General features: G+C 41.2%; 1 protein-coding gene across 1 annotated transcript in view; it reads right to left on the reverse strand.

The window, feature by feature from the left end:
- SRGAP1 (SLIT-ROBO Rho GTPase activating protein 1) overlaps positions 1-13,628 on the reverse strand; it is a 126,172-nt gene that overhangs the window by 41,375 nt on the left and 71,169 nt on the right. The window contains exons 5-6 of the mRNA XM_026039796.1: positions 6,780-6,962; positions 6,283-6,411 (exon numbers count right to left, since the gene is read on the reverse strand). Coding sequence (XP_025895581.1) covers positions 6,283-6,411; positions 6,780-6,962 — 312 coding nt within the window. The remainder of the gene's footprint in view (positions 1-6,282; positions 6,412-6,779; positions 6,963-13,628) is intronic.

Consider the following 13,628-nt stretch of genomic DNA (forward strand, 5'->3'; position numbering starts at 1 on the left):
AGGCCCCACTCAACCTGGGTCACAGCGAGCAACCAGCTGCGGGGAGAAGAGCTCCTATGTTCTCCCTCTACGCTTCTCCTTCTCCTTCTAACTATCTCTCTTCTAAGTTTCTATGGGGAGAGAAACAAACCGCTCACACCTTGCTGTACATTTAATTTCATCAAACACTAGTGATCAGGTTGCCCTTTTTAGCGTGACAACAGAGGGCTGTTCTATCTGCAATACTGATGGCAAAACTATTTTGATCAGCAGTGGCTTTCAGCCTTGGAGGGCACTGCAGCTCAGTGCTGCTGCTGCTGCTGGGAATATCCACCCCAAACCAGCTCTTGAACCAGTTAAAATCTACCAGAGAAGAAAAAAGGGGGAAAAATAGATGTCATGTTCTATCAAACGCACACAGCTTAACCTCTCTCTTTGGTATTTATACAATGGGAATTTGTGTTACACTTACTAAAACAATCACTCAACCTCTATACTTAAGCACATCCATATTTCAAAGCTCTCCAGCCTTAAAAAAAAAAAAAAAAAAAAGTAAAATTGTTTGCACATGTTTCTAAAAGGAAAATTCTCTCGGTATCTTTCTCTTGTTCCATGTCAAACCAGATCTCACATTTAATTCACTATCTGGGATGAAAAAGACAGACTAAAAGTGATGATAAGAAAGTGGATCGGGGCAGCTGTTCCATTTCACGTGCATTAGCTTTGGAAAGACCTCACAGAAGATTAAGCTGAGAGGAAATAAGAAATAGAGGGTAACGCTTGGAGCGGCCAAGTACTCGTGTGTTAAAAACTCCGGGCACCTAGAGCCTGGATTTTGGAGCAGAGAACAAACAGAAGCCGATTGATTTCAGTTAGGGACACATGGGTCCTGATGCAGCTTTAGGCAAGTGGGAGTAGGAGGTCGCTGCCTTTCTGCCGTGACACTGGAGAACGTCACTGCTTGAGCCCTCCTCTGCTCCGTGGCTGTCACCTGCTCCAGGGTGGATGGACGTCACGGTCATCACCTGGGGTGCAGGGTGACAAACACAGCTTCGCAGCCAGGCTCCAGGGCTCCTCAGGGACGCAGGGAGTCTTGCCAGAGCAAGGCATTTCTTAGTAACCTTAATGCCTGCAAAGGAGGCAGGAACTAAACCCAGAAGGCTCAGTGAATGCATTCACCACAGTGGCTCCTTGAAGGGAATTGAAAATGCTGGGATTGGGATTTTTGCTTCACAATTATGTGTAGAAATAAAATCTGATTTAAAGGCAAAAGAAAAAAACTCCTAACCATATTATTACTCTTGCTTCTGCAGAAATATAATTCTCTTGCTCCAAAATTTGCAGGCATAAATATTCTTAACCCGGGAATGGCTCTTACCACCTCATGGCTATTCACTGTGGAGAAGGGCCCTGTTTTAATCTGTGATAGGTAGGAATGGTAAGAGAATGGAGGCAGCACTTGGGGCATTTGTCCATTTTATGATCAAAATCATAATTCACGGCCCCTACCTTGCTGTCCCCACAACGTGCATTGGAGCACAGGAAAAGCTCCAGCACCTCAGGCTCACAAGAAGTACCCACATATGCACATGCACATGTACATGCACATGCACACGAACACACACACCTCTGTGACTGCCAGGGAAACTTGTATATTTGTAAGGAGATTTGTAAGGTGAAAAGAGAAACCACAGCCCAAACAAATACGGATCTGTGGGGTTCATTCATCAGCACGTTCTGGCACGTTCAGCTTGGAAGCCTAATGAAACCTGCTGTCTATCCCAGGGCTGGGAGATGAGATGTCAGGTGGTGCAATAAGACTTGCAAGATGAAAAATGAGGGAATGAAGTCTTGGCCTAGGTGCTTTATTGCATTCCCAGCTTCATAAAGACTTCTGCTTGGGCAAAGTAGAGGGAGATGAGTGATGCGTTTGGGATATGTGTGAAAAATTAATTTTGTAATTTGCATTTTATTCTTATTTGGAATTAAATCCGAAGCAGTCTCAAGAGCATTTACTGTCTTTATTGCACCCCAGAGTATATTTAGGCTTGAAAAAAAAAAAAAAAAAGCTGCAGTGCTTAGCACAGAGCTTCAATGAAACAACCAAGCTGCTCATTTCATTTCATGAATAATAATAAAATTGTAATGCCAGCAAAAAGAGAAATTCATAAAAAAGTGCTAACCTCTAATAAGTCACTTTCTAATCATCCCTGTTACATCGACAGTAACATTTGAATCAAAGGGCCCTGGCTGTATATACCATATTTATGAGGACTTACGTAATAAAGAGCGTGAGCTGCATGCACTCCAGCGTCGTTTTAAGCTTGGTTCCATGAAAGATTAACAAAGCACCTTACAGAATGAATCAAGCTCACAACAGCCTCATGTTCTCCAACTTGTCACCACACAATGCATTACTACAGACTGCAATTAGAGAGTCAGAAATACCACTCTAAGAAAGATCAGCATCTAAATACTGTATCGATTCCAGTAGTGGAACTACTGTCAAATCCGACTTGATCACAACTTCTGAGCATTTACCTTCAGATCATGAGTACACAGTGAGTCAAAAAAAAGGTCTCTGCCTTCCTCTTATGTCCAGATAAATCTAGTAATCTCAATTACATAGAAACCTTCAAATAACTGAATTATAATGTGCGCCATAAGGTCAGATGTTGTTAATAACAGATTAGCAGGCAGCATTTACTCCATCACTCGCCAGAATTTTCAAGTGATTTTCTACATACTACATAAAGATTATTTAATTTAGTTAAAAAATTTCTTCATTACCTTTTGCTTTATGCAAATAAAGGAAAAACTAATTTTGTCCTTCACTAGAACTAGAGCCTGCTGTATATTCAACAGAGAATAAATATCCCATTCAACAGAAAATCCAAATTCCCCTGCTTCAAATATGCCGAGCACAGAAATAGGCTATCCACACCAAATAATGTTTATCCCACTGCTTCTTGGCAAAGGTTACTCCAAAACCTCAGCTCACCAAGCGCATTAAAAGACCGAGCTAAGACTGCAGCAATATTTTTTATCTTGCTTTTATCACAAGGGTTTAAGATTATGACCAACACATCATCATTTTAAGTCAAAAGAGCAGAGCCTTTGTTAATGAAATGAGTGAATTGAACAGTTCAGATGAAGTTCAGGAACTGCAATTCAGGATTTTCCATGGTAGCCTGACAAATCCAGCTGCAGTAGAATCCAAATGAAAAAACTATAAACAGCTGTTGGTTACAAAAATATTTCATGATCCTCTCCAATACTGTTGCAAACACAGGCCAGTACACTGAACAGCTTACTGCACTCCTCCATACATTTTTCTGCATTTTCATCAGATATATTTATCAATAACACAGGAATCCATTCAGTTGCAGGCATTAGGGGCTGTAGCATCTCTGCTGTGAGGGGAGGCTGAGAGAGCTGGGCCTGTTTTGCCTAAGGAAGAGAAGGCCAGGAAGGGATGTTCTCAGTGTGTTTAAATGCCTCAAGGGAGGGTGTCAAGAGGATGGGGCCAGACTCTTTTTAGTGGGCAGAGATAGGGCAAGAGAGAGTGGGCACAAACTGCAGCACAGGAAGTTCCATTTCCATGGGAGGAAGAACTTCTTTCCTTGAGGGTGTCAGAGCCCTGAACAGGCTGCCCAGGGAGGCTGTGGAGTCTCCTTCTCTGGAGATCTTCCAAACCCGCCTGGATGCCRCCCTGTGCCCCGTGCTCTGGGTGTCCCTGCTGGAGCAGGGGGTTGGGCTAGATGATCTCTAGAGGTCCCTTCCAACCTCAGCCATCCTGGGATTCTGTGATAAGCAAAGAGAAAAAGATTAGGAAAGCACGGAAAGGGAGGCAGCTGGGGACAAAGTGCAGAAGGTAAAGAAGGAAATCACCCCCCACGCTCTGCAAACTCACGACTGCACCATTCCATTAACAGATTTACAGAACGAGATGTCTGGCTTGTTGCAACATATGGACAGTGGGAAGCGTGTCTCACATTCCAATGATATAACCCCCAAATCTTGCCAAGACTCTAGGATTTACAAAAACTGTTTCCTTCGTCAAGTAGTAAACACTCTGTCTAGATACCAGTGATTTCACAGAATATTCTGATTAAATACAACTGCCTGAAAGACACTTCATTTAAACAATTCCGCAATTGGATTAAGTTGGCTCTGAAGCAAATTCTGCTTACACATGTTTACAGCCAGCTTGTACAAAAATGTGATTTCTAGATCTTCCATTTAAATTCCTCAGAGAAGAGTCATTTCTAAAGCCATTTTGCCAAAAGAATTTGTTATTACCTATGCTAATCCACTGCTTGAAAAAAAAAGCACTCTAAGTAGTTATCCTTTTACTGCACTACTGCATTTTGTAGAATTTCTACAAAATTTCTACAGCCTACAAAATTCCAGTCTTCATGGCTGTGCAAATACCTTTTCAAGCACTAACTCCACCGAGTTTTTTCTTGTTGTTTAAGAGTTGTTGAAGAAGCTTCTGGGCCTTGGCTCCTCCTGCCAGCTCTCCCTGCTAAGGAAAGTTCTGTGGACACTAGGGATGGCTGAAACAGCCTGAGACTGTTTTGACCAAAGAGAAACACACGCTGGAGACACTTTTCTCAGTACAAATGTGAGTCACGAAATAGTAGATAGAAGACCCAGTCAACGTATTTCCAGAGACTCCTTCCTTCTTTCCTTCCTTGCCTCCTTCCTTCCTTTCATCCATCCATCCATCCATCCATCCATCCATCCATCCATCCATCCATCCATCCATCCATCCAGACATGCCCCATATAAAAGCTACAAAACCTAGAGCCTTTAAGCAACATCCTGAAAAATGATCTGATAGGTTGGGACAACTTCTCACTTGGGTGCTACCTATGAGCTATGGCTACTTGTCCTTAGTTTTCTGTTATCTATTTCTGTTTATCTATTTTCTGTTATCTGATTATCTATTAGGAACCTGGTAGATGTTGCCTGGGCAGGACAAATGGGTGGAGCAGGATGTGCAAATGTGTGGATGTAGATTAGAGAGGGATTGTATATAGCACAATAAGCCAGGAGAGAAGAGTGACAGATACAGAGAAGGAAAGGGAGATGCTGACATGGGCACAGCAGCAAAACTGAAAGCACACAAAAATATGAGAAAGAAACAAGAAAAAAAGGGAGCAAAAACTTGTGGAGGGAAAAATTGCATGAAAAAGGAAAAGAAATCACAACAAAAGCAAGCACAATTTTGCAAGTTTTAAGAAAAAATAACAAAGAAAAATGAATGTCAATATTTTAGTAAAATTCAGTAAAACAGACTTATGCAGCTGTTCTAGTCCATTCCCCTCAAGAAATATTTTTTTAATTAAGGTTTTGTTCTCCAGCCAAGAGATATTTTTGTCAAATGCTGCATCTATGCCACATAGCAAACCACAGCTTAGTTAGCTTGTCTTTGTGAGGAACATCTCACCAGTGCAAAAGGAATGATTGTATGTGAATGTTTACTGCTGTAAATAACAAATGCCACTGCTGTAGTAGAAAGCATATGCAAATATCTAGTGTTTCATACTTAGGACAAACCCACTGACTTATTTAACACTATATCACTACTGAATGAATATTATTGAACCAGTGCTTATTATCTCCATATTTTCTGTATCAAAAGAGGTCAATGTAAAAAGAGAGCATGGGACACAGCTGACTATAGGACGTTCTCTCCATGTCAAGTAAAAACGCCAATAATAGAGATTCTGCAGACCAAAGACTGTTGTGAGTCAACATCACTGCATCACCTCATTCTCCTAAGATATCCTCGCAGTATTAATTTACTGAACATCAGTAACAAGTTCTGTTGACAATACAGAATATTGAATCAATTCTATCTATTTTGCAAACTGTATGCAACAGGAATTACAAGCAGCACATTTATGAATGACTGAATGAATGAAACCAATGATTTTGAAGACACATAGTCAAATGCCTTATTTTGAGTTAAATACCATGAATATATGCCCTTTTAAAAAGTTTATTTTGTATTTTTCTTTTTTTTTACTGCAGAAATGCTATTTTCTCTTGCCACTTAGGGATGAAATATAACGTTGTAACTTTAAAGAAGTAGGCTCAGCATCCTATTGACACCTTGTTTTGTGAAATAAAAAACTTAAATGAAAACTTCCTAGTTATACTATAGAACATTACAGATAATAAGCACACTGTAGGCAACTCATACCACTTATCTTCCCTTTGAAAATGAAAAGCAAAATAAAAATACGTAATATTTCTGAATAGAACAAACTTAAAAACAAATGTGTTACTTACATCAATTAAATCCGAAAGGTCATGAATATAATACTTGAAAACAGAAGCGTTGGTTGCTTCAAGGGTCAGCAGGTATTCGTTACGGGCTTTAATAGATTTCAGCTTGTTTTCAGAATATTTTGCTTGACGCTAAGAAAGAGAGTGTATATTAATTAATTTGAACTACTTCATTTTTGATACATACTCCAACCAGTAACAACTCAAGCACATAGGCCTATTATCAAGAAAGGTCCTTAATGGAAGCTTGTTATATATAAAATAAACATCCTACAAGGAGGTAACTTAGTACTTTATTTCAAATCATATAATAAGAATTCTACTGGGAAGCAAGTATTCCTCTCTCTGAACTGAAAATAAAACAAGTTTTCTGTAACCTATTATTATGTTTTTATTTTATTTTATTTCCCATCTGGACTCCTCTATCTAATATCATGCTAAAGAATTTCAGAAACGTGTTGAATTTACTTCAAATGAAGCAAAACAAAAACACTGTTTACTTTTTCCTTCATTTTTTCAATCTTCTTCACAGAGCTCCGTCTCTGGTGCCTTTCCTCTAGTCGAATATGAAAGACAGGGTCTCCCGACCTCCCAATCTGTTTTTCTTCTTGCTTCTCTGCCTCCTTCAGCTTGCTTTCTGCACTGATGCTCTCTGCATGATACATGTGGTAAGTTTTCATGACCTGCAGAAGACAGAGTCAAAAGAGAGTTGAGGGAAAATGAAGATACAAGCATACACACACAAAAAGAACAGGGTGAGTAAAACACTATCTTATAGACACAGACTTTAAGTAAGTTTCTTTGCCAACACAGACTGAAGACTTCTGGTTGCATTTGTTTTTCTAGTTTATTTAATTGTATCCCAAAAGCTAACTGCAGGCCTATATAGACTTAATCTACATGACTGACTTTGTGTGATTGCCTTTATATTATGCCAGAACTGACTAGTTTGTTTACAGAAGCAAGCACTTACATATGTAAAACTGAATGATCAGAGTGCTTTAACCAACCATTATGAATAAAGAAAGATTATGGAGAATGAGTAACTATGTAAGTATATGTAGGATTGCATTCTGTGTCATTTCTTCTGAGAAAGTCCTTGTACTGCAGAAATATTTTGGTGGGTGGTATAGCCTCAAGATAGCAATTGCTTCAGTTGAAATCAGGAAATACCTTTTGGGATTTTTTTTTCTCCATTGATCTGATAGGAATGAACAAATTCTTATCATTAAACTTCAGAAAACTTGAAATAAGAGTAACAGTATTATATCTGGGCAGTGGCTTTATCCTTCTGACTTCTTCAGTCTTAAGCAAATAGCTTGGCCACGGACCAGTTGAAAGCAACAGGACCCTGTTATCATGGAGGGAAGTGAAGGAAGCAGAGACAACAGGAAGCTTCAGTCTGGGAGCTCATCCCCAGTCAGCTGGCTGGCAGTCGAGGGCTGGGGAAGAAGCGGATTCGCACTGTGGAGCCGGCAGAGCGGGCACCGCAGCGAGCGGGCCAGCCCTGCAGACCAGAGCAGCAGGAGGCCTCATAAATAAATGGCAAAAATCCTTCCCCCTTCCCATGTAGTGCCAAGTTAATACCCTTATCTCCCCCTGCAGCCACTGCCTCCGCAGCCAGGAGAGCGCAGGCTGCAGCAACACATCCGTGTGGACAACATGAGAGGGGCTGGTCCCGCCACGGCCTCCCTTTCTTCATCAAACACAGCAGGCCTCAGCCCCAGCCTCCATCGTGGGGGGAAACGGCCGCCCAGGCGCCATGCACAAGAACGCTCTGCCCCAGTGGGAATCTTTTAAATCTTTTTGAGATCCAAACAAGAAACAAAGCAGGAGGACTCTTCAAGTTGGCAGCCGGTCTCCTCCCCTCTGACATGGTGGTTGAGGGCTCTCCCAGCAGATGCTCCTTTTGGGCCTCGGCCCCATGGGCCACGAGCAACCCCTCGGAGGGCACGGCCACGGCCAGCAGGGAGGCCTATGGGTTGCCCTCCTTCACCAGAGCTGCAGGCCACCGGTTCCAGAGACAGAGCAGTGTGGGGGAATGCGCTGGGTTATCCCTGGGGAGCCTCCACGGCGGTGCTGCTGAGGAGACACTGCAGAGGGATGGAGCAAAGAAACCCTCGTGGTGGTTTCTTTGCTCCACCTTTTTTGCTCCATGTGGTGGTTTCTTTTCCTTTGCTGAGGCATGAGGCTGAGGCACGATGGCCCACGAGGGGCCCTCACAAACGGGCTACGCACCACAGTGGGTGCCAGCTGGCGTGGGGTGCCTGCAGAGTGCTGCGCAGCTGAAGGGAAGAAGCTTTTAGAGAGCTGCACTTCTGCATAATGTACCTGTGTATGACGCCGTGTAGCACGGATGGGCCTGACATTAAATATAAACCAGGCGACTCTTCAATGACTTCCCGAGTTAAGGTAACAAAGTTGGAAGAAGTGCCTCTACTTCCATTTTTGCCAACATTTAGAGCTCTCTGCTGAAACTGCAAACTGTGGAACAGGGACTAGCGTTGCTGCTGTGCTTAGTTTGTACCACATTACTCTGAGGCCCAACCAAAGCAAAGACCTTTCTGTTCTAGGTCTGCTTACGCCCACAAGAAACAGGCAGTGCCCTGAACAGCATCACTGTCTCAATGGAGGAGGCCAAAATGAGGATGAAGATGAAACAAGCTCACCTGGGAACAGGGTGTGGGTCTGCAGACTTGAGATCTACACTGGTTTTGTTTAACCAAATTGTATGTTCAGCTTCCTATATCCTGCACTACTATCAATAGCATTTTTTGAATTGTGCCCAGAGACTCCTACTTATATAACCACGTAGAAAGGATTATTTAGAAGAAATCGACTTTTTAAGGAATTGATTTACAAAACAAACTTAAAAAGGCACAATAAGTGATATGGCTCTATTAAACTTGATGGGAAAAGGAAACTAAAACCAAGAGCTGTGCCCTTCTCTTTTGCCATCTTACTGATTTTTTAAGTGTGTTTCCATAGAAGTCTGCAGCTGTTTTGCTCACCCCTCCTTTTATTTTTTTTTCTTTTTATTGATTTCTATTTATTTTCTATTTATGTATTGGTCCAAATTCATCTCCAGAGTAAGAACTGAGACTTAGCTGATGAGACAAGGGTAATCTGTCTGTCTTCCCAGATAGGTACTTAACACACTGTTTTTCTGCCTGCAGGGAGCTTTTCTGCCTCCAGGCTGTATCTTGGATTTTCCTAACAAACCTCGAAGCATCGAACAGCAGCGGTGAAGCAAGGACCTGCTCGGTGTGACAAGGCAGTAGCCACAGAAGTTGTTGAAGCATTTTCGTTGGAGCAGGGGAACCCAGCTGCGTAGGCATCAATGTCCTTCTGCAGGACATTGTGGGACATTTCAGCCTGCATCCCGCTGAGTAAAGGAGCACGAGTGCATCTCCACCAGCTCCCTCAGCACCGTCAAACCTGCATCACCAAAAGGCCTTTCTTGGCCTTGTAGTAAATGTTACCAAATTCAGGTTTCCTCCCACAAACTCAAGTTTTGTGAGAGAATGACACACTAAGGTACCCTGTGAAGAACTGAGACGTCCACTTAAATTCATATTCTCAAATAAATTCAAGTTTGTGCTATAGATGACTCTTAAGACAAAAATTTTAAAAGATGCCCTTCTAGATGTAAAATGATGGTTAGACAATAAGCAGAGCTTGTCCTGCTTAAGCCAAACTGCTTTAGAAATTAAAGCACAGTGTGGTCATTAGTCTATACCTTTGACTCCTGTCCAGTTTGTTATGTTGACAGCACTTCTTATGTATCTCATGCACTAGTGACATCATTGTTTTGCAAGCCTTTGGGGAAAAAAGGTCACAGCTCCACTCTTGTTCATCACTTGTCAATGTTTTGAAGAACTGATATAGCAGTAGACAGACACATACAGAAAATAAGCTGGGATAATCCAGGGTGCTGGCTTCCAAGTATTTCAGTACATGTTTTCTCAATAAATTAGCCTATAATTTACGTTCTAAGTTACATATATGACTCTTTATTCTTAAAGTTCTGCCATCTTTTGTCCCAGGGGTTCTTAAAAGACTGTTAAATACTGCAAAAGACAGTGACAGACCTTGCCTAATTCTTATAAATAGATTTGTATGAATTGTTCAGAGATTCACAGATTTCAGGTCTGTGAATATGTAATAGAGCCACAGAACTATTACTCAAACTACAAATAATCGGATGAAGAGAGCAACACTCCTCCTCAAATTTCTGCCAAACTGTTGAATTGATGGACTATCCTGGGAGAGTATCCATCACTGAGCTGACATTAATTAGTCCCCAAAGTGGTTATTGATCAAGCATCAAGTATTCACTGAAAAGAGAGAGCAAGGTTGTAATTTTGCAGATGGTGACCTGTCAACATGACAGATACGCTGCACTTCTCTGCAGTGAACAGGCATTGTTAAATGCATACTAGTCCCTTCTTAAAATTAAACAATGACTTTACCTCCTACTAATTTAACAAGCTTATCACCAAAGCTCCAATGATGTAAAATACATACTTCTGACAGACAATGAAATGAAGCTACAAGCAGTTGAAAAAGATTATGCGACCCAAAATACCAACCCTCCCAGTTGCAGCTGATGGGCCGTGCATATAAACTCCTCATACTAAATGCAGAAGAGCATCATTTGCAAGCGCTCAACAAGCAGGCTAAGGGCAGAATGCAGTGCACACATCCCAGGGAAGGGCCTGTTAGAGGCAGCCCGGGGAGAATTATTTTATTTAAACCCACAAGAGTTATCCAGGCAAATCCATCAAGCAAGCAGCAATTAGTGATGCCCTTTTGTGGGGGAAAATAGAGGCAGCGTTCCTGCAACAAGGCTCTAGTTCTCATTTTCAGTGCTCTAATAGGAACTTCTGTTTTAGAGAGCTTCTCAACTCAAAGCACTAAAATCTAATACTTCAAAGTTAAAATATATCAAAATTATCACATGCTGCCCACAGGAGCTTTATTTTTTTACAGTAAAACTGAATAATTAATATTTTTTCACAGCGTTTCTCAGGAAATAGGCATTCAATGGAACGGTAGTTCATCTCTGCTGTAATTATTGTGTTTGAATTTTTTCAGAATTGTCTCAGAATTGTAAGTAGTGAGTTCTTACCAGAAACTGCAATTGCATGGGGTTCAATAAATCAGGTTAGTTGGTGCTTTTCCCAAGAATTACATAAAATCTTATGCCAATTTCACTACCTCACTGGCTGCTAGCAGTTAAGTATGCTCAGCATTATATATTTTCCTAAGTCTCTTCACATCCAACCCAGCCTCTGATGTGGTTCCAGGAATTGTCACTGATATATTATTACCAATACAGAATTACTGATCTCACCATCCTTCAGATCCCTGGTGCTGCAGTAAATTAGGCTAAAATCTTCTATAAGGTATCCAGATCTGTGTTACTTTGGCAAAGAAAGAAGAAAATTTGGCAACAACTACATTGCAAAATTAAACAGCCAAGATTTTTAATGACTAAGATAAGGCAATGGAAAATGCAAGTGGCACAGCTGCCCTAGTCTTATTTAATATTAAATTGTTTGCTTTGGACTGTTCCCACTTTTTGATTTTTTCAGTAAGCCTTAGATGTATATTGCTTATGAAAAGGGTGATGCCATGTACTGTAATTTGGAAAGCCAAATGGGAGATGTGAAAATGTATTTTTATGACGCTTGAAAAATTCCTGCTCTTTGATATAGACATCACCAAAAAAAAAAAAAAAAAAAAAAAAGGAAGAAACGGATGTTCCAAGTCCTTAACAGGTCTGTCACTTAAACCATTCTTTATCTGCCTTAGATTAGGTTTGATAGTGGAAATTAGATCACAGATGTTTGCAGTCCTGCATGATATGGTGAAATAGCAGAATCTTCTAGAGAGGTAACCAGCAGTTAATCCTTTAGGCAACTTGAAGGGTCAGGGAATATTTTAAGTCTCTGTTATACGCAGAGGATGGTTTCAAGCTCCTCTCCCCTACAGCAGGGGCTGGAGACTTTGGATGAGATGCCTACAGGCAGGTAGGCACTTTCCAGATGCCTAGGTGCCACTAAATACTGCAGCTGATTTGCCCTGGTGTTTTTACCTGCTGAATCCTTCGCAGTCCTTTCTCACTCCTCAGCAGACCAGTGGGCTGCAGGTCTGCAGCAATCCCAGATTAGGCAGCTACTTTTGTGATCAGCTGCCTGCTGTTCCACTGTCACCTCTAGAAGTGGCTGGTCTGTTTTTACTTCATTGTGAAGTACAAATTAAAGCTTAAACCCATTCATGATAAATAAGAAGGAATTTGCAGGACTTAGCAAAGAGAGAGAGCAAGAAAGGCATAACCAGCTCTCAATCAGTGACCCTCTAATGCTCCATCCTATTAAAAGCATCTTCATTCGGTGACTTCAGCTGGATGTTTAAAACAAGCGAGGTAGATAAGAGTAACATATATTTCATTTATTAAAGCATTTGTACCAGTCCAGACACCATCGCCCTGTCCCAACAGCCTGTCATTACAAGCCACTGTGAAGTGGTGGCTACTCATGGGGTGGCTCTGCTCAGTGCTCACCACATCAACCCCACTGTGATGGTTAAAAACCATCGTGTCTTTAACCTTTACACACTCACCTTCCCTGCTTGGCACTTTTCATTTCTTGTCTCCCCCACTCTAATCCTTTCATCACTCCCTGTTTTCTTGAGTCCTTCTGAAGGAGGAAGGGGCAACTCAGCTCTCCCTCAAAGGAGAAAACCAAACAAAACAGGAGGAGTAGCTATAGGATACCTGAGGAAATTCCTCTGAGATCTCCCTTTACAAGCACTCACCAGTTTTGGTGAAGTTGACAGGTGAAGTTGACTGCCACATTCCAGTAAGGGTTTCTTAGGAGGACAGTCTATTCAGGCATCCTCCCCCAGTCCCAATCTTTTTATCTTAAATAGAGTTGGGAAAACAACCGGTGAAAAATTTTGGCCAAAATCTGCAGAGTTAGTGAAGCTAATCTGGGAAAGTCATCTTGAATTCCTTGCAGAAAAAAAAAATGTTTTGTCTTAAAATATTCCGATTTTTCTGTCTAAAAAAGTCCTTTTTATTTTTTTTAATACTCATCTATCTGAGTCTTCTGAATCAGCAACACTTCCAAATGCTCCATTTTGATATCTATCATATCTAAAAGGCAATGGGTGTCTTAAATCTCTCAACTCACAAAAAAATATCCAACCAACCCTCCAGCCATTTTTGGATTGATTAGTGTTTGTGTATATATGTATATATGCATGTATGTATGTATGTATGTATGTATGTATATGTGTGTGTGTATACATGCATTTTTTTTTGAATTGCCAGGAAATAACCT

Source organism: Nothoprocta perdicaria, unplaced genomic scaffold (genome assembly GCF_003342845.1).
Source record: "Nothoprocta perdicaria isolate Ctin4 unplaced genomic scaffold, notPer1 scaffold_240, whole genome shotgun sequence".
Lineage (NCBI taxonomy): Eukaryota > Metazoa > Chordata > Aves > Tinamiformes > Tinamidae > Nothoprocta > Nothoprocta perdicaria.